This window comes from Pseudochaenichthys georgianus, chromosome 19 (assembly GCF_902827115.2).
Source record: "Pseudochaenichthys georgianus chromosome 19, fPseGeo1.2, whole genome shotgun sequence".
NCBI classification, from domain to species: domain Eukaryota; kingdom Metazoa; phylum Chordata; class Actinopteri; order Perciformes; family Channichthyidae; genus Pseudochaenichthys; species Pseudochaenichthys georgianus.
The window spans coordinates 9,096,845-9,118,562 of NC_047521.1; the positions used below are offsets into that span (position 1 = coordinate 9,096,845).

General features: G+C 39.3%; 1 protein-coding gene across 1 annotated transcript in view; it reads right to left on the bottom strand.

The window, feature by feature from the left end:
- Window positions 1-817: 817 nt before the first annotated feature.
- The window catches only part of LOC117464357 (TANK-binding kinase 1-binding protein 1-like), a 69,795-nt gene continuing 48,894 nt past the window's right edge, over window positions 818-21,718 (bottom strand). The window contains exons 5-10 of the mRNA XM_034106733.2: window positions 19,875-20,022; window positions 17,643-17,845; window positions 15,707-15,768; window positions 10,455-10,570; window positions 7,698-8,485; window positions 818-5,998 (exon numbers count right to left, since the gene is read on the bottom strand). Coding sequence (XP_033962624.1) covers window positions 5,870-5,998; window positions 7,698-8,485; window positions 10,455-10,570; window positions 15,707-15,768; window positions 17,643-17,845; window positions 19,875-20,022 — 1,446 coding nt within the window. The 3' untranslated portion in view covers window positions 818-5,869. The remainder of the gene's footprint in view (window positions 5,999-7,697; window positions 8,486-10,454; window positions 10,571-15,706; window positions 15,769-17,642; window positions 17,846-19,874; window positions 20,023-21,718) is intronic.

Sequence of the window (21,718 nt, forward strand, 5' to 3'; positions counted from 1 at the left end):
TAATAAAGTGTTTACAACCTAATTCATGACCTAATTATAAACCCTTGTTAAGAATGTCACAAGGCTCAGGACCCAAACGCACAACACCAGAAACAGATCAGGATTAACAAGGTCTTTTAATTAAGGTCAAAACACAAAACGCTCACTTGGAGGATCAAAACTCTAAACAAAAACATCTACATGGACTATCAAAATTGAAACCAAAAGAGTCTATCAAAAATATACATCACACGATCAAGGGATGACTGGCAGGCTTGACGAGACAAGACGAACTGGCACAAGACGAAGGGAGACGCAGACTATATATATACACACTAGGTAAGGGGACACACGTGGCAACAATTAAGGGAGGGGCTGACAATCACACTGGCGGGAAAAACACACCAGGGTAGGAATGCTCTGAAACGAGAGGGAAAGGTTACTACAAAATAAAACAGGAAATCACAAGACAAGGCAAAAGACAAAAGGACTGAACTAAATAAATTAACTTAACACAAATCTCTAGACACCACAACCCTGTATGAATCCTTTATAAGGGTAGTATTATTGTAAAGTGGTACCCATTACTTTGATAAGATAAATGTAATTAATCACCTACAAGGACAAACCAACACCTACCACTAATTTAGCTGTAATGCAAGCTCATAATCTGGGAAACTAGTCTCTAAAAAAGTCCAATATCAGATGTTTGCTGAAAGCAGAACTTTTAAGAATGCAGCATACACACAAATGTAATATTTAAGAATACATACAGAAGTTATGTTTGATTGTAATGCTTCTTAAGGTGTTTTTAAAGGCAAGCACATTGAAGAAGACTTCCCTAGTGGCTATAATATTTTTGACATGTTTTCCCCCTCATCTTTGCTTTTCAACAAAAAGTGGGTAACTTCTGTGATGATATATTTGTATGCACTTCACAAGTTCTAAATTGAATCACAAAACAGAAAAATAATGTAAAAATGTGGCCGGGGGCAAATATCTTCATGATGTGTGCATACAGATGCCAGTTCACACATGATTTCAGTGCATGTTCCAGTTTATTTAATAGAATATTTACAGACAAAGAGAGAAAGAAAAAGTGAATCTTCATGAACCTTTGTTGCTGCTTTCCTTTAGTTAATCACACTCGTAAAGGTCTTTGAATGCCAGCAGTGTTGTCGCACCACACAGACGTTAGGTAGAGTAGACATTATTTCTCATTAGTGTGGTGGAGAGTTCATTAGTGCTGAGGTCTTTGTGTGCGCTTAGTGTTACCCAGGAGACTCGCGAGCTACTTACAGGAGAGAGGAGCTATACAAGAATGAAAAATCTGGCCTTTTCAAAACTGTTTCTCTTTGTTGCACCTACCGTAGCCGTTTGCCTCCTGAGTAAATCTGAGGGACATTTTGGAGTGACATTCCATGATAAAGAAACATTTAATATAATCTAACACTGACAGAACTCTGTTATCTCCTGAGTAAACCAAAGTGGTTGTTAGGAAACATAAAAAGAGGAAAAACAGATGAGATCTTGACAGTCAGCAGCCACAAAAGAAAAATCTTAAACCTGAACAATAGATTCTTATCTTCATGTGACCTCAGAACAGCTTCTGTATACTTGCAGATGTGTTGCTCGTACTGTGTGTGTGTGTGTGTGTGTGTGTGTGTGTGTGTGTGTGTGTGTGTGTGTGTGTGTGTGTGTGTGTGTGTACTATGTGTGTTCACTCTGCTTTGCCGCTTTTGGCCAATAGGCTGTGGTTTGAAAACATCCCTGCCACCATTGACCACAATGCAGCAGCTTCCTCCTCACTGACATGAACAAGAAGCACGCTAAACTCTGCAATGTCCTCTGTCAGGAAACTGCTTGTTGTCTTTGGTTGTGAGCCAATGTGGGTCCTCTGATTTTGGAGAAAAAAGTGCAACGTTTCTTTACCTGCTGCACTTAAGCATTTCTTTATGACATTTGTTTTAATCTGAATTCATATACAAATCAAATAACAGTTATCATAAAGATTCCAAATGCAGTTTAACTTGTTGTTTGTGATGCAACATTACATCATCGTCAGTGAAGTCAGATGCACATTTTGATCTTTATTTGCTGCATGAAAAAAATCATTCTGGAAAAATATGAATCAAGGTCCTATATCTGTATAGTGTACGGAAGCCCTACATGGCCATTGTTTATCCATTTCCCTGTGACAAGATCATTTTACTTTTTTTCTAGAGATCACCAGTCACTCGTGTCCTTATCTCGAAATGACAAATGTATTTTTTTGGATATAACAGAATTATCTCCATGGTTTAAATATTGAATTCCTCTATTTATGCGATAACGAAGTAATGTTACTTGTTTTCTAGCGATGACAAAACATTTTTGTCATTATCTCGAAATAACAAATGTTGTTTTCCAAATATACTGAATGCTTTTGTTGAGACCTAATTATGACACTGTGAGAAAACCATGGTTTTAAAATAAAATGCAATACGCAAAGGCCCAGATCTCGTTGTCTCGACAAAACATAAACTGTACCACAGACAAAAATTAGAAATTATATTTTTTGAACCATGGCCATTTAAGGCTTCCGTAGAATCCCTGAAACCTTCAGGTAAACATTCATCTTGGATTTTTCTTCAAACATAGTGTAGTCTGAAAGTGCTCACTGTCACACATCCCACAGTTTACAACAAATAAACTCTGATCTGCAGGCTGTAGGTGGATATAAGTTGACTACAAGAGGACATACTACTACATAGTGAGTAAAGTTGTAGGGTAGTTCTTGTATAAAAGTCGCATAAATTCATAAGTAGTGTGGTTGTGGCTAGGATTGTAGGTATATACCGATGTACAGACACTTCAATTTGAAGTTGTTGAATAATAGAGAACATGTTGCATTAGCCTTACACACTTACAAAAAAAAATACCTTTCTGTACACAACTTTAAATACCTTTACTGTATACACAGAGTGATATAGGAAGATACATACAGTATAGAATAATTGGGAGTCAATAAAGCCCTCGCGATTTAATGGTCAAGTTTCTCGGTCTACTGCCTTGAAGTTTTTATTGTACACCTCAGGATGTTGTTCCTTTTTAAAGATAATCAGTTACAATAATCACCAAGTGAATTGCTGAAATGTCTGAGCTAAAAATAGGTCTAATGGGACAAAATAACATTAGCAATAATAGGAGTATTGTTTATCCAGATCAAGATCCCAACAGGGGCTCATAAAGGTGATTAATGGGGCAGGGAGTTAGAAGATTCTGCTAGACATGATTGTGTTTGTTGTTGACTACTTTGAACTTCACACTATTTCTTGTGAAATTCTCAAATGTTTTCAGGGTTTCCCCAGGATGTGGTTAGAGGAGGTGGTAGGTGATTTTTTATATTTTTTTTAAATAAAAAAACATTTGCTTTCCCAATTGATTACGAATGATTATGAAAGGATCAATAAATTGATGCCACATTCTCAGCTAAATACCACAAATCCTGCTGCATCTCGCCTTGATACTCTTTTTAGGGCCACTGAACTGAGACTGAAATGTAACGAGTTTAACTTGGATGACTTTTACCCCCCAATTTGCCCATTTGTGAAACAGCAAGACGTTCTAACAGTGCAGTCTGGATTAGAAAGCCGTAGAATCCAAAATACCTGTGGCTATTTTAGCTTATTAGCATTGTTGCACCATTTTCTTTCATTTAACCTCCACTTTCGAGGTAAAAACTACTCAACAAAAGAGAGGTAATTCGAAGAACAGCTATGCGACAGAAGTTGTTAGTACAAATATCTGTTTTTTTATAAACTAGGTGGACTTTAGGTGACGGAGCTAAACTAACAAGCTAACAAGTTTGCTAACGGCTTGCAGTAACTTGATTTTCCTGTAAAATAACTATTTATTGAACAAAATGGTGAATGAAAAAGTCAAGGGAGAGTTAACAGGCTAGCTGATAGCATGTTAGCGGTTACCTTGCTAGCAACAGCAGTTCAGCAACTCTTCTGGCGGTGTTAGTGCTCACCCTGATCTCAGCTATTAAGCTGGTTAGTACAATGCTATCATAACCAACAGAACCGTTATCTGAACTCTCAAGAAACGTTTTCTTTCAGTCATATACTGTATTTCTTGATCCCTTTTGGAAAAAATTGGTATGAGAAAATGTGCAGCCTAGAGCAAAGCTTCTAGGATTCAGTGTGTTGCTTAGAGAGAACTACAGGGGTTGTTGGCACTATCATCACATTTCATCTCTTCAGTAACTTGTAACCAGTGTGGGTAGGTTTGCTGGGACATCCCATTCATAAGAAACTGTACATGGAAATCAAAAGCCTTAGTTTAGCTGACATCAGAGTAACTTTGTTGTTGTTTTTTCTGGTATTTTTCTCCAAAAGAAGTTCAAGTCCCATAAGTAGATCTCCAGTAAAGAATCAATCGCGATTACAAATTAAACCCAGGTATCAAAAGAAGGGTATACTGTCGTTGCTGGAACCCTGCAGAGATAACTTTGCTGTTTGGAGACGAAGTTCCTGGTATCAGACCTCCAATATAGAAACACAATACACTGCCACTTTTCCTCAAAGTCTTATCTCATGCAGCCGAGTGTGTTTGTGTATTGGTTTTTATTGGATGGTCTGGGCAGTGGTGACATCAAACTGTTTTGAAAGTCAGATCTTTAGGAAGACCAAAGTGAATCCCAGTTGTTTATTTCAAAGTCTTTGTACAGAAAACCACCTCGTGCGTTGGGATTTGACAAACTGTATACAGCAGTGGGCAAGCACACCAACAAGGAACATGTGGTGCATTAACATTTGCAAAAATATATTTTTTATATTTTTTTGCCTTACAGATGGACAATATAAATAGTAAATCATTCATGGAAAATATACACAGGGACTGAAAACGGATACATTGTATAGGCGTATCCAACTTAAAGTGCTGAGTTAATTTGATTTTTAAACAAGCCGCAAGCATTAATCGGACTAAAAATATCCCTCGACCTGTATAGACGACACATCAACATCAGTGCCCCGCCCTGCAGGGCATCATAACTCTGTTCGGGTTCAAACCGCTTTCAGGCTGATCCAAACATACTTTCACATTCCTTTTCCCCAACTTGATTTGTCAGTAGGCGAAATGAGACTGGAATGTTTGACACTTTATTGAACGGAAAAAGAAACCTTATTTTAGAGAAGTGAAAGTGACCTGGCATCAAATCTTGATTAGCAATCAGAGTTCCTTCACTGTGTCGTTCTGTACTCTGGTCAACATCAGCAAATCTTTGCTCTTACGACTAATCATTCATCAGGTCTGACCGATTTAATAAATCAGCTTCTACCGGATCACTGTTCTTGGCCCCCTGCCGCACAGAAACCTATGCAACATATACTGTTTGTATTTGAAACGGGCACACAGTATTTAAAGCTAAATGGTGAGAACAGTGGAAAGATGCCTCAGATCTCCCTGACGAACACTGAAACTAGCTTTTTTGACATGCAGAGCCCCTGAACCTGCCAGCTCTCAGAAATCCTCTTTGGCTTACTTTGCTAAATCAAAGTGTGCTATACTGTACTGTGAAGCGAACAACAACACGATACCTGAAACTGCCTCAAACCGCACAACAAGACTCATAACAAAACAGCAGCAGAACCAGTGATTATACAGGCAGAGCTGCCTTTAAGGACTCTGCATGTGGAATCCAGGATAGACTCGTGTTGAAGTACTTCACAAATATAACTGACACCTGCACTCATTTGGCTTCCCCATCTAGAGAGACTCTGTTCTCACAAAGCTAACTGGTGTTTCTGTGTTTTGACTTTCCTTCTGGCCAGGCTTGCGAATTCTCTAACATTATCTATAAGAGGAGAGCGCAGATGTATGCGCGGGCTTGTTGCCATGGCAATCAGATCTTGCTGTTCTCCAGGTGGGAGTCAATGTGCTTGATGAGGGCATCGTCAGGGTAACCAACAGGGAATATCAGCTGGCAGAGGGGGCAGCTCCGCATGTCGCTCTCCTCCGTCTCCATCCAGAGCTGCAGGGGAACACACACACACGCACACGCACACGCACACACACACACACACACACACACACACACACACACACACACACACACACACACACACACACACACACACACACACGCACACGCACACGCACACACACACACACACACACACACACACACACACACACACACACACACACACACACACACACACACACACACACACACACACACACACACACACACACACACACACACAGGAATTATAGATCACATACCACCCTCAACTTACTTCACTGGATTGTATTAGTCATTCTGTGGGAGGCAACACAATCGTATCACTACTTGGTGAGTGACCACTTCAGACTTACACAACAGGGTTTTGCCAGATAATAGGTCGACTGGTACTACATCCAGGAGGAAAGTCTAATCTATGCACTGATTCATTGTGTTAGACAGCTACGTTTAGAAAGAAGACTTATTAGAGCAAAGTTAATATCCATTACATGTCCATGCGCTATTTTGAATCGCCCACCAGGTAGTATTTTAAACAGGACAACATCATTTTCAGTGCCTTCCAAAATTGTTGAAATCCTCGTCACAAAAATGCAAAGTTGAAGCCAAACATTAAAGTTTGGTTACCTTCATCAAAATGGTAAAAAGAAACTTGGCATTTCACGATTACTCATTTTGTTGGGTGATGTACTGTCCAAGAAATAATTGTATCAAAGGATAATAAGTCCAAAATGTAGCTTTTGTGACAAGCCTTAAATAAACCGAGATAGCCTGTTGGAAATGGGGAAACAAACAGTTGTCTTGCTTCTCAAATCCAGCATCTTGTTGTACCTTTTGTCCACCCCGATCTTTTACATTAGACACCAGTAATAAGTGCTATAGTTTCTAGAAGGCTTTGCCAACAATGTTAAACTATGTTGTTTCAGCTAATTTCTGAAATCAACTTATGCAATTTTCTTGCAAGGGTGGAACAGCTACCCTGACACTGTCACAAGTTTAAACATGAACACCCCGAAGCTGTTTATTTACATGATGCATCTTGATTGTTCAAGTTAAGTTACAGGTTATTCATACATCGTGGACTGCTGACTGCCATCTCTGTATTTAGCACTGATGCCAGTTTTGACTTGTGATTTCTAGTCTTTACTTTACTGTCACAATGGTATTATTCCATGCAACCCTATTAGGAAGAAACTGTGCATATCATTGCACCCAGCTGATGATTGACAACAAATACTAACACTTATGTTCTCACTGTTAAACCACACACGTTTCTGTACTTTAAATAGACAACGTGTTATTTAGTCTTAAGGCTTAGAGATGTTGTACATTTTCGTTGTGGACAGGGCTGTTTTCTTTCCTTTATGCGAAGCTAGACCAAACATACTTGACTAATAAAAACTTGCTTTAAGAAAAAAAGAAAAAACATTTCTGTTATGTAATTATTTTAAAGGAACTAGAAAGAAACATGAGGAAGATGGAGGCCTTTAAGAAGATTTTGACCTTTTAGTGCGAAAAATACCTACTCATTGGAAAGAGTTTTAGTGTTAACAAATAGTCATTGTGTGTGAAACAGCTCAGCACTCTCACAGTTGTGGCAAATTGCTACTTTGGAAAATGTTTCACTGCTGCAACTTAATAGTTTCAGAACCACTCGCACGTCTACAACTGTAGATGTAATCTAGTCGTACACCTTGTTTTTACTCACGTTGATGGAGGGCCAGGACTGAGCGTGCTCTGCTGACATGTAGCCGGGCTGCGGGTGGCAGCTGAGGGTGTTAGACCTCTGAGGGATGGGGAACACGGAGCAGGACGCCGGGCCCCTCATCACACCACTGGGCACTGTAGAAGAGAGCACGCCAAGGGTCCGTGGGGGGCTGATGGGATGCGGGCAGTTCCACTCTTCCTCATCTTCAGAGGACTGTGGAGGCTGGGGGGCCGGTGTAGAAGGAGCAGGAGGCTCAAAATGCAAGTGCGCCACCTCAGACAGAGGGAATGGCATCTCTCTCGAGTGGCGCATGGAGCTCTCTCCGAGGCCCCCGTCCCCTCCTGAACCGCCTTGATGGTGGGACGGGGAGCCTCTGTGCTGCAGTCCTCCGTGAGGAGAGCCCCCATGTTGGGCCTGCTGTTTTGCGTAGCCGTCAATGTAGGGCCGGGGCTTAGGCAGGGTGGAGACGGGGTCCAGGGAGAAGCGGGGCGGGCAGTGGTAGGCGGAGGGGTCCGACACCTCGGAGTAACTGCGGCGGCCCTGGAAGCTGGCCCTCAGATGCTGGCTGGGGGGCCGGCAGGAGTAAGAGGCCGGTCCATCGTTGACGTCGAGCAGGGGGGAGCGGCGGTGCATGTCTGGGGAGAGGCGTTGCAGCACAGGGGAGCGTCTCTGTTGGATGGGGGAGTGGTGGGATGGAGGGGGGACCGGAGAGTGGCGCTGAGAGATGGGCGAGTGGCGCTGAGACACTGGGGAGTGGCGCTGGTGGTGGATGGGAGAGTGACGCTGGACTGAGAGAAGAAAAACAAACGTGTAGAAACATATTTAAAAGGAAAGTTGGAAGATTTGACAGTATACAGCAGATATGTGTCATTTATCTGTGTATAGTGGTCTGGCCTGGACCCTTTACTGTCACTTACGTTTAGGGCCACAACAATCCATTATGTTCATTATTGACCTGCTGATTGGTTTACCGCCCTTTTTGCTTAAATAATTACTTATTATTAATTATTGATTATCATAAAAGTGGCCGATTCTTTTTTTGTTGATTGACTAATTATTGCAGCTGTACATTAATTAAGTGATATCTTAGTGGTGCAGCATACATTTATATTTCAGACAATAGTGATCTTCCAGCTATTTAAAATGAGAATGAATGGTAGTTACAGGTGTACACATACTTATGATTATGTGGATTTATAAAAGAGTATCCATCCAAAACACCAAGACATTACATAAATACAACTGTTTCAAGAAAGAACTGTAGAAAATGTTACTGATTCAACAGTTTTATAATCCTTTCACACCTTCACTAAATAAACCGAAAGCTTCATCAGGATATTCATGATGCTCTATGCTATGCATTCATTAAAAGATTAAAATCCGTACAGTCGTATAGTTTGTGTAATAAGACCTGTTGATGAGTCAGTCAGCCCTATAGTCACCACTTCACTTCCCATATCAAAGAGGAAGCATCATGTATAGCCGGTTGGTTGAGGTGTTAGAGAGGGAGGGGGTGTTCTGTGCTCTGGTGCACTCTCTAGGCCTCTGAATGAGGTGGAAAGACGCAAACGGGACTCTTCAGATCACGCTTACTCTCACAGGAGGACGTTTAAGCCTCTACACAAATTCCCAAATCCCAACTGATTATTTCAACAATTGACAACAAATATTTGTTTTGTTGTTAAAAATAGCCAAGAGGCAATCATATTTCTTGCAGGATGCTGGTACTAATTAAGATGAAGTGCCATTCAAGTCACAAAACAGCACCATGGGGAGGAGTTAACTGCAGTTTGGGGGTTTTCTTTGTCTTCCCCCACTGTTAGCTGCCTTAAAATGCAGCCGTTCGTTGATTTATGCAGAATAATATCCCAGTGTGTACTATTCACAGCTCCATAAAGGCAATGCATGCCTTTGTGTTTGTGGTACATGGTAGACGCAAAGTTGTCAGACGCTATATGTGTGCAGGAAGAGAAGGTGTTGCTACCGTTTAGCACTTGTAAGTTGAAACATGTTGTGTGAGTTTCTGATAACCAGCTGGTTTTAAATGCCTCTATAATAAAACATGTAAGACCTACAGTAACTTAATGAAATGTAGTTTTACAAACTAATCCAAATCAACTAAAACATTTGTATGTTCAATTTCAAAATGATTAGTTTTGTTTTGGTTGTGAGCCCAAGGTATCCATACCCGAACCCTATAATTACTCAATTAAAGAGAAAGAATACAATTAAATATATTTAATTTGTATGTATGAAAATCCCAAAAATCTCGGGGGGGGGGATACCCCCAAACCCCCCTAGCATGTTTGGACCTTGGTATTTAGGAAATCCGGGATATGGCCCTGCTCACTAACATAAGAAAATATTTAATATGCAGAATTGAAAGTACTTTACTATGATAGAATCTTATAGTATTCTGTTTTCATCACTAATATGTTGAGTATTTTAATGTTTTAGAACAATATGGAGCAATTATACATATGCTTGTATACCACTGGATATAATTGTTTTGTAAAGAGTAACTAGTAATTAATGATTTCCATTTTTCATTGTAAGGTAGAAGTTGTAAATCTGCAAAAGATCTACCTCAAATGTGTACAAAGGTGGAGCAACTGATCAATTGTACTTGGTTACATTCTACCCCTGCTTTTACTCAAGTAAGGGATCTAAATACACCTTCCATCCTGAGGGACATTTGTGTAGTGGGCGTGGCCCAGCCTTTCAACATTTTTGATTCACAGTATTTAGCATGCTCACCTGGGCTAGCCTGCTCCTGTGACGCTTTCCTCAGGATCTCCGTCTGCTTGGAGCTCAGCGCCTGGAGGCGTCCCAGCTCCTCCGTCAGCTCCGTGTAGGCCAGAGCCAAATTCACCCTGGAGGAAGGAAGGCAATTAAGTCATTATCATAATAATTGTCATTGCAGAATATCACATTGTGGGTGGATTGTTACAATATTGCAACTCTGTGATGTATGGAAGTTAATCATAGTCTTTAATATTGTAAGATGGATGCAACTGTACAAATCCACACTGATCCACAGCCCTGACAAAGCCCCACAAATCAGGCCGGCTAATTGAGAGGCTTATCGGCTTATATTTTTAGAGTGCATGTCACGGCGCATAATTTGAAGTGCATAAAATCACACTCATGCGAGATGTGTCATGACTGTCTCAGGGGCCGCACTGACGGAGCAACTCTATTTCAAGAAGTGTAAACAAGGATATGCTTCTGTGTTTTCCCCAACCATGGCAACAGGCTCAGTTATTAGATTGAAACTCATCATTGAGTCCCACAATATAAATGACTGTCAGGCATGAAACAAGTAGATATAAGGAATAATCTCTGTGCATCTTTAACCATATACTTATAAGCTTAGACAGGAGAAAGAGTGATATTAACTGTATGTGGTTAAAAGCAGAGTGAGATTTGTAGGAGGATGTTGTCGAGATAGAAAGAAGAAACTATCATAGTTAGTCAGCTGCTGCCAGCTGCCCTCACATCTGATAACACACAGCTTATCTCAAATGTTGCAGCCATTTTTATAAACTCCCTTGTCCTGACCTGAAATTCAGTCATTCCAGCTCTGACGGTGGCAGATTAAAATGTTAATTGCAAGATGAGAAACCCTGAAATCTAACTGGAGATCTGTTAAGATCAGTGTATCCTGCCAGCGTGAGTCATTCTCTTCTACCAAGGCCAGGTTTGATTACTGTCATTTTGCAATAAGAAATGTGAATACAAACGTTCACAGGATACCAGACGTGCAATTACTTTTACCATTCAATTCAAAACCTTTATTTATCCAGGTAAAATCCCATTGAGATCAATGATCTCTTTTTCAAGGGAGACCTGCAGAAACCATCATATTTAAATCCATGTAAAAATGTTCATGTTCTGCACCGATAATACATGGTTTAGCATGTTATGCACAACGTAAACACTCATCATGAACCACTTTGCCATTCTCTCTGTTAATGAAATGGCATTTGTGACTGTATACAAATAATTATGAAACGGACAAGTCAAATCAAGCAATCTGATTGGTTCTTAGCCGTGATATAATGAGCGTATACCACGGGTAGAATTGTAGTTACTTTTCACAACAAGTCAGTATACAATATACAAATAATTATACCATTGCCAATACATTATTTCCCTTTGGCAGTTTTTAACATTTCTATATTTCTATAAATTATGTATTATTTAATTAATGATATATTTAAAAATACTTGGGTTATTTAATTATAGCGTTTATTTATAATATCATTATTAATAATTATTTTCTTGGTCATTTTTCACAGTTGATGTTAAACATATTTACACAACTAATAATAATAACAAATGAGTAATACTTTTTTTTCATAAAAACGTTTAATAAATGATTTATAAAAAAGAAGACAAGAAAGGAAAAGAAAAGAGAGAAAAATAGAAGAGAGAAGAACATTTATTCTGCTTTTTCATCATTTAAAAAAAAATTGTATGCAGTTTTTTTTTATGAAATGCATAGTTGCCTTTGTCTTAACAATAAAACTAGCGTCAAGTCCTATGTTTTCAACCAGATATTACAAGTTTAAAGGAACAATTGAAATTCTTATGTTGGAAAATGCTCAGTCAGCATGAGCTCCTGCCCCCATGATGAGCGGAAAGATAAAAAAGGACTTTTTTCACGTACGTACCTCATATCTGATATAGCATCTCCGATAGATCATTTTTACCTCTTGTTGATCAGAAATTGACTTGGTTTATTCCTACATAGAGATTGTGGCAGATAACACATTGCTATATAACAACACTTTTGCAACACATGCTGGAAATGTCTACTGCATAAATAGGAAGAGGTAACTTCCACAGAAACACCAGCACGACAAAAAGAAAAAAGAATTGAAAAACACTAATGTATCCTGCCTACACAGCAAATAAAGCATGCTGTCAAATAAGAAGTGTTCCCCAACACACCCGCACAATAACTTAATTGAGTCTTCCCACTTATGTGTCTAAGCCTGCCACTTTGGTATATAACAGAAGAACACTTGGAGTATTATATTCCCCTCTCAACAATCTTATGCACATACTTTATCGGCGTACTGAAAAAACCTGCTTGCTGTTTTGCCACATTTTCAAACACATGGCTTCAAGTTCATGACCCCAAAATCATTTCAAATAAATCTAGGGACCCCAGTTCAAATAAGTTAACAATAAAAAAAAAAAGAAGGTTTAAAATAAGTCAAAACTTCCACTGGTTAGTTTAGCGACAAGCCCACCTGGTTTTCCACCCTCTGTGCTGTGACTCACAGAGAGCGGGGCATCGACCCCCCCTTTCACCCCCACCTCAGAACAATGAACATCCCTCTTTGTGGTAAAAGTTCCACAAACCTGATGCTGACATTGTAATGAGTCAGGGTAGTTTGAAATCTCCTTCAAATATAAATACATTAAGAGCATCGGTATGAAAATAGCAATCCTCAATCAGGTCGCTTGTCGGTTTTTGTCTTGGAATGTCTATACTTTGCAGCATGTGATTTTGCATTTATTCGTATTTCCTTTGTCTTGTGTGTAACTGTGCAAACATACTGTACAATGTACAGTGCGGTGCGTAGGAGGCGTGTGATAATGCCAATGCTGCATTGAATAAAGATTCGTGCCACCGAATCAATCGGATACAAGAGTGTACATGTGTGTGGGAGATGAAGTGTGGGCAGAAATCTGACCTCTGATCTGATCAGACGTTTCAAAGGAAGAGCCGTCACTTCAGCTGCCTGCACTCCCCTTTGTTGGCTTAAGACTAAAGCCAATACTAAGGCCAACAAAGTAATAACAATAGAAAGCAATAATCATTTTACTTTTTAAACCTGCTGGAGCTCATTTGCTAATATAAAGGACGAGGCCGATGGGGACAACTAACGTTTGAATATAAGTGATCTGGAGTAACAAATGATCTTATTGGAAACATATATTCAGTTTGCATCTCACGGGGGGGCAGGATGTTAAACAGAGGGGGCTTTTTGTCAGGCAAACAGAGGTGTCAAACAGTCCTCACGCTAAGTCACAGTGGGTTGAGCTTCGCTACCTGTTTTTTTGTAAGTAGTAATAATTTCAAATGTTTTAACAACGGGTTTCAAAATTGCGCACAAAGGCTGGCTGGATTTTTAGGAAGAATTACATTTTCAAAACACAGCATTACTTCAATGTTTTCTTGAATTTCAAACAAGTAGTGGAGGTTCAACTCAAAATGATCATGTCGTGATTTATAAGAAACAGTTCTCACTTTCTGAAAGCTGAAGCAGGATTAGTCAGTGGCTTGGGGGTGGATTGCCAGGTGGTTTTAGTGTGTGGTTGGCAAGGGCATCCCGTTTACATATTACTAGTTATGAGTGAGGCGAATGAAAAACCACAAACATCGTCACGAAAACAAATATGACTGGTTTTAAGGAAAAGCCACAACCTGCATCGCCTCTTACAAAACAGATGGAAAAGAAAGAGAGAAACATTACAAAAGCAAAAATATTTTTTAAATGTTTGGGAGTACTTCCTGTACTCAAATATAGTTTATTTGAGGATACATGTAGAGAGAAGAAACCATGGGAAAGGTCTAAGGCACTCTCTTTTAAATAATCAGAATGCCTTTGCTATATTGACCTAATCGTGTTTAAAGGGGCCCTTTTATGCCAATGTTCAGGTTTCATAATTGTATTTTGTTCCTGCAGTGTGACATGTTTACATGCTTTAATGTTCAAAAAGTGCTTTATTTTTAGCCTTTGGAGCATTTACATTAACACAAACCTATATAACAACCTATAGGAAAGGGAAACCCCCCAAAAGTACACAGTAATAGGGCTTCTTTAACAACATGTACACACTTCAAAGAACTTTGCCATAAAGTAAGAAGACCTCTTGTTGTTTAAAAGATATTGCCTTGTTGTAACTTTAGTTTAATATATTATGACACATTTGAAGGTGGGTTTTATAAATCCACTAATTCGATTCCGGCTATCAACATTTCAAGTACACTGGAGAAGATTTAAAAGCATCACAGTGAACCTAATTTATTGTAAAAAGCCTAAATATAAAAATATATATATATAAATGTCCCTCAAAATATGTTAAATGATTAACAGGGCAACGGTTCCAATGCATAATACCAAACCTCCATTATCAATCTGTGCAGTTTACTTTAAATAAGCCCAATTACAAGAAAAAGGCCCCAGGAAACACGAGTATAGGCACTGCAGCTTTTCAGGGGGAGTACTGTAGGTGATATTGTTGAGTAAAACCAAAAGGTGACCAAGATCTGGAAAAAACCGTATGCTCCCACCACACACTCAGTAGTACCAGGTCCTCCTCTTCACTGCCACTCCGTTTACTTTCAGTTTGCTCCCCATCGAAACACTTCTGGGGTTTCACTGTGCGGGAGTCATTTAAACCTGCTGCGGTTTTACTTCTTCATGTACCTTTAAACAGCTATGCTTATTGATGAAGGAATTAAGCTAATTTCTTTCCACTCTGTTGTTCTTAATGGCAGGAAGTGGCAGAGTATTGAGTTGAATCAGCTTGAATGCTCTATTTGTGTGGTTTCATGTATAGTGGAAATAATGTAAAGATAGACACACTGGACCACTTAGAGAAGAGGAAATGGACAGGAAGGAGTTTTCCACTGTGCCTACACCGCCCCCTACTGCTCACATTAGTTCAATAAAGTAAATGCATGCACTAAGATGAATACTTCTTTATTAATGCTGCTTTTGGACTCAGCTTGTCTTGTTGTTGCTGATGCGACCCCCGGAGATCAGCTCAGCTCAGCACAGCAGGATAATACAGATACAGATGAGAAACGGCTTTAAGAGAAACATTTTCTCCTGCTGCTCTTCATTGTTTCCCTCCATCCTTGCCAAGGATGATGCTCCTCACAAACAAAACAACCCCCCACCCCTCCCTCCTGACCTTTCCTTCCATCGCTTCTAGTTTTGATTTCTTCCCCTCCCCTTGCCCAGAGATCGGCGGTGGTCACTTACTGCTCATCTCCCACCTTCTTTATCCACTCCACATCACACTGCTTGCACTGAGAAGTCATTTCCTGCCGAAGTAGAGCGTGAAATTAGATTAACATGCAGGTGCTGGTGGAATACTGGACACAATCTGACAGTATGAGCCCATCGAACCGACATGTTGGAAGATAATGTCGTGGACGTGGGAGAAAACAGGTCCTACTCATTGATGGTTATCATCCTAGCACTGCGTGTGTGTTTATATGTGTATTTCAGGCACGAGGAAAAGGTTCACAACACGTGTCGCAAGTCAAATTTCAGACTTGATCTGACAAATAAAGTTATATCGTATCGTACAAATGGCAATATGTCTAGCAATATTGTTCCAAAAAAGAGAAAGATAACTTTATTTTGAAAGTTGAGGTATTGCTTATTTTTATTGACTTATAATATGTTGTAATGTAGCATTAAAATGCACCTTAACAGCTGTAATGAGTTCTTATGTTGATGTTTTGTGTTTTGTACTACTCGTATGTCTGTAGTAAATATACCCACAACCAAAAGCTTGTTAGAGACTTGTTAAAGACTGGAAACAGGGGGATACAGCTAGCAAAACAAATTCCATCTACTAGAAACTATAAAGTGATCTGATTAAAAAGTTGTTTGTTAAATCTGCACATTTCCATGCAGTTCCCCATTAATTCAAGTTATTTTTATTAATAGTTGTACATGTAAACAAACATCTAATAAGGTTTCGAAAGCTGAAGCATATGAATGTGACATTGTAGTTTTTTATGTAGTATATTTTATGTTGGCTTTGGACAGGCTAGCTGTTTCCCAATGCTTCCAGTCTTTGTGAAGACACAAGTGTTATTGATATACCCATCTTTGACGAACAATATTGAGTTCAGCATGTTTGAAAACTTAATGTCCTGGGTTCAGCCGGACTCTGACACTGATGTGTTGGGATCTGTCCACAGCTCAATGCCTAAAGCTTAACTTTAAATTGGCAAGGTCAGGGATTTGTGTCCCACTGGAGCCAAAAATATATGTCCCCCGCTGGTGTTGTAAAGCTGCTGGAACAAAACTCTTCATCTCGAATATGTTGTGTTATATGTTGACCACCACTGTAAGTATGTGCAGCGCAGAATGTTAAGGATTCTGTTCATGTTGGACAGTTCTGCAGCATACCAGTTACGACAATAAGCAATATTAAAAATGTTGTCTTTGTCAGGGGTCTGGTGATCTGGTGTTGTCCAGAATTGTGCAATATCAACTTTTTAGGGATATATTTAATGTTTTACACATCTCTGAACACGTTGCATTAATCAGAGTTGCAGTATTGTATTATAAGAAAGATTTATGGTTGGGGCTGTACCGAATGTCTTTACATTTCAAGCTTCTAATGAGGTTTTTAATGGAGCTTTATGTTTTAAAAATCATTGAACATTATCCTCAATTTGAATTCATCAGATTCAATGAGTCAGTCCTATTATCAAATTGTATTAAATCAACTTTGAGTGCGTTCGAAATGGAGATTTTCATTGTTAGTAGAAAAGTGATGGCATCTTGATACATTATATGATCTGCTTTTTTGTTACAACATAAGTCATTTACTTTAATTGTGTTAGATTTTTTTTTAAATGTGGAAAAATATGAAGTTTTTTAAAAATATGTTAAATCTAGTCCTGCCTAAATGATTTAATCAATCCTTTTTCAAAATATACATTGACTTTACAAAGCTCTTAAGTTATTTTACATAACAAATATCATCTTTCTCTGCAACTGTGCAGAAAAAACCGGTTTAAAAGAATCTGAAAGGTTCAGGGCTTTCGAATATTGAAGTAATATTTTTGATGAAAAGTTTTCATTTAAGCTTTGAAATGTTCTGTACAGCCCTTTTTGCAGTATTCTTTACATGATTAAAATGATATAGATGCACACAACTGGAACTAGGACTGACCCTGTCCCTCTGGCTGTTCTGCAGCATCCTCATGTCCTCCTTCAGCCTCTCACACTCCCCCTTCAGCTCCTGCTCCCTCTGACGCGCCCCCTGGGCCTCGTGCCGCGCCCCCTCCAGCTCGGCCTCCAGCCGCTGCAGCTTCAGGTCGGACAGAGTGTCCAAGCTACGGGAGCTCTGAAGGGTCAAAGCAGGACAGTCCAGCACTGGGAGGAAAAAGAGTGAAAAAAACTTCAGAAGAAAACATTTTCTTAGCTGTTTACCCTGACTAATGCAGCTCCTCTGTCCACGGCTGTTGTGTAAAGAGTAGACTTCTTCAAGGGCAGCATCTTTCAGTGTGTACCTGGGTGATGTGATCTGCGTGGGCATGTTAGTGATTCAGCTCCGCTCACGCAGACTCAGTCCTTGAGCATGAAAACACTGTAACAGTGCATCATCTTTTGTATCTGAGCTCCTGCCTCCTCATTGGACACGTACAAAGGTTCACACATACTGTAGAGTGATTTTTTTCTTATATTCACAACTCACTTACTCCTGACACACAAATTAATAATACAAAAAAGCTATTCATTTACAGTTTTCCATTAAATATGAGTTTATGCAAGGTATACCATCAGTAAAGGCATGTGTTGAGGTGGCATTGATGCATTTCTGCCTCCCACGTTTTGGAAGAGGGCAGAGATTAGCACACACTGACTCTAGATCAGCTTAAAGAGGACATATCATGCTAATTTTCAGGTTCTTATTTGTTTTTTGTGCCTCTACTGTCATGTTTACATGTTTTAATGTTCAAAAATGTATTTATTTTTTCTCATACTGCCTGTGCTGCAGCACCTCTTTTCACCCTCTGTCTGAAACCAGAGTCCAGTCCGCTCTGATTGGTTAGCTGGCCAGCTCTGTTATGATTGGTCAACCGCTTAGAGATGTCCCTCACCTTAGCCTACCACGTTCAGTGTATTGGAGCATTAGCCAATAGAAACGCGAGAATTACATAGTGATGGGACTCTGTTATGGAAGTAAACAAAGGAGTCCAATAGAGGTGTTTCAGGCAAGGGGTGAGTGTGTGGGAGAGAAACTCCCTCTGGAGGGGACTTTGGGATTTTAGCCTTTGCAGACCATTTACATGCACACAAACATATATAACATAATACAAAAACGGGAAAACCCCAGAAAGCGCAATAGGGCCCCTTTAAGCTAGACACAATCTCCTTTAGTGCTGGACTGCAGTTTGTAGCTTGTAATCTATGATGCAATTGAAAAATAACAAAGCCATGTTAAGACTATATTCCAATATATTAAGCAGTATTTTTGCACATTTTTTCTTCTTTTTGCTATAAAAGCAGTGTCAGTGACCCGCCTTGTTTGAAGAATCTAAAAAGGGGATACATTTGCATCTGAATAAGTCGAATGATATCATAGGTTTCCAATGGAGAGTAATTACAATATGGATCCCTCTGTAAATCAAGGAATCCTTCATTTGTGAGTCACAAGCACCCGCATTGATCTGGAGGTCTCTTTTTCTGGGCGACTGGGGAGTTGGAATAAAATGTCCAATCTGCTTCCCTCTAACAGGCCGAGGATCAATTTGACCTCAATTAAAACGCCTTTTCAGGCCAGATTGTTGGATTTGATTAAAGATGCAGAGAAAAGATAAGTGGTGATTAACAGAGATAAGTCGTATCTTGGCAGGTTGATATGAAAATGTTTTTTCTTACTATAAAGTAAAGGTATCAGTGTCAAGTAGTGATTAAACGAAAAACAAAAATAGAATTGTGCAGATGTAAGTTGTATTGCTTTGTTTACAGTCAAAGTTAATACTTACTTTAAACCGTGATTGCCTTGGAAATATAATAAAACCGGAGGAACCAAAATCAAATGCACTAAAGCGCCACAAACAAAAATAAGGTCAATTTAAAGGAAGTAGAATAGAAAACATGTTAAATGCATCAGATTGTCTGCTTTTGTCTCAATTTGAGTATTTATTTATTTAATTTGGACGGTAAAACATTTTTTGGATAGGTTGTTATAATGTAGCTACATCTTGTACTTAAAAAGTTAAGGGAATTATTTTTAGATTAAAATGACTATTATTTTAAATATAATTATTATCTATCTTAATTTAAGAAAATACTTTTAACATTTAACAATTGTGTCTTTTCTTAATGTACCTGTAAGGGAATACAGTTCAATGTGTGTATGCTGATAACATTACTGTCTGTCTCTACGGTCACTCACTGTGTGCGTCGGGGCCGGCGTGCAGCTGCAGGTACTGCATGTCTTTGCTGTGCATCTGCATGTTGAGTTTCTGCAGAGAGTTCTCCCTTTGCCTCAGAGCGGACTCCAGGCCCAGGATGCGCTCCACGTGCTTCTCCACCAGGCTGGTCTGCAATCACACACATTCATTTGATTTGAATCCTATGAAGATTTTAAAGTGATTTGGTTACTTTGCTTCTTTGTAGACCAGAAAGTTTGTAACCATGTTCAACGGTGCTGAATATTAGTATCACTATTCTACGTTAGTTTCCTGTCACTGAAATTATTATTATTATAGTGTTCTTTAGGACAATGGTTTTGGTTTGATATTTAATCAGTTTATCCGTAGTTACAGTTGGAAAAAAACAGCTAATTCTGGCTTTCACTTACAAACTATTGTGGATAAAGTTAGCAGTGTTGGTTCCTTTTAACTTTAGTTTATCATCCGCTGTGTTGTGCCAGATCTGGACAGATCTATGTCAGTTTTCATGACTGCTTTTATTTATATAAGCAGGTTAACCAAAATGGTGGGAGGAGGGCAGAGTGGCGGGGATGAAAGTCAAGGGTGTAATAGGCGTGTTTTAGCCCTTCACGAAAACATTAAGAGTATTTTTCATTTTCATCTCCTTTTTTAGCCTAAAATGTAGATAATACACTCATCATCATCATCATCATCATCATCATCATCATCATCATCATCATCATCATCATCATCATCATCATCATCATCATCATCATCATCATCATCATCATCATCATCATCATCATCATCATCACCACCACCATCATTTATACAGTATATATTATGTAGATTAATGACTGGAAGGTTAAAGGACAATGAGGCCCAGTAGGACCTACTGGGTAGGTCAATGTCAATGTCAGCTGAAGCCCGGCTCCGACTACTGTACCAGTAGTCGGAGCCCTCAGCATCCGACACTTCCAACGTCTCTGGCACACCTCATTCTATAATCACCCTGCCCACATAAAACTGCTGAGACGGCTCGGCATGAGCTGCTCAACGGACTAGCCTCTCATATGAGAGGGTTTATTATCACAGAGGGGATCTGGGAAAGAGCTGCCAGACAATCTGTTCAGTTGGAAGCGTCTACCTGCATGGTCCAATCGACTTTGATTTATGACTCGGTTACAGAAGTGTGTTCAAATAAGGAGATTTTCCCAACATGGAAAACAAAAGGAGTTGATAAAGGGGGAAACTCAAAAATATAGGTTAGTATGTTCTACATTCTACAAAATTGCAGTATATTGGCAAGATGTGCAACATGTACATTCAATCAAGCCATTATTTTTATGAGGACTCCTTCTGTCTCAGAAGGACTGTTGACTCTGTATAAGAAGTAATGAATACGTGTTTGCTCAAAGGGCAATTACTTTTAAATGTGCAGAGTACTCTAAAGTGCCCAGTGAAATTCAGAAGGGAGAAACGGAACAACAATATGCTGCTGTTCCCTTCCTTTAACATTTCCATGTGATTATAAAATATTACCCAATGAGGTTAAAGGGAGAACGTTTCTTTCAACCGAAACATAAACATTGCAATGAATCAAGAAATACATTGTGATGACGTCTGTGAGCGGTCTGTTTTCTATGGAATCAGTTTTATTAAAACGTAGGTACAGGCTGCATAATGTGTTCTCAGCCTTGGAGAAACTTGACAGGTTTTGGTATGTGTCTGAACCTCTCTTCAGTGGTTCATTAATAAAACAGATATTTCAACGTGTGCCTACTTTGTTCATGTACTGTTGAGGTTCATTCCAGTAGTTGTGTGCTATAATGTATTTACAAAGTGTGAAGAGGAGGCAACTTTA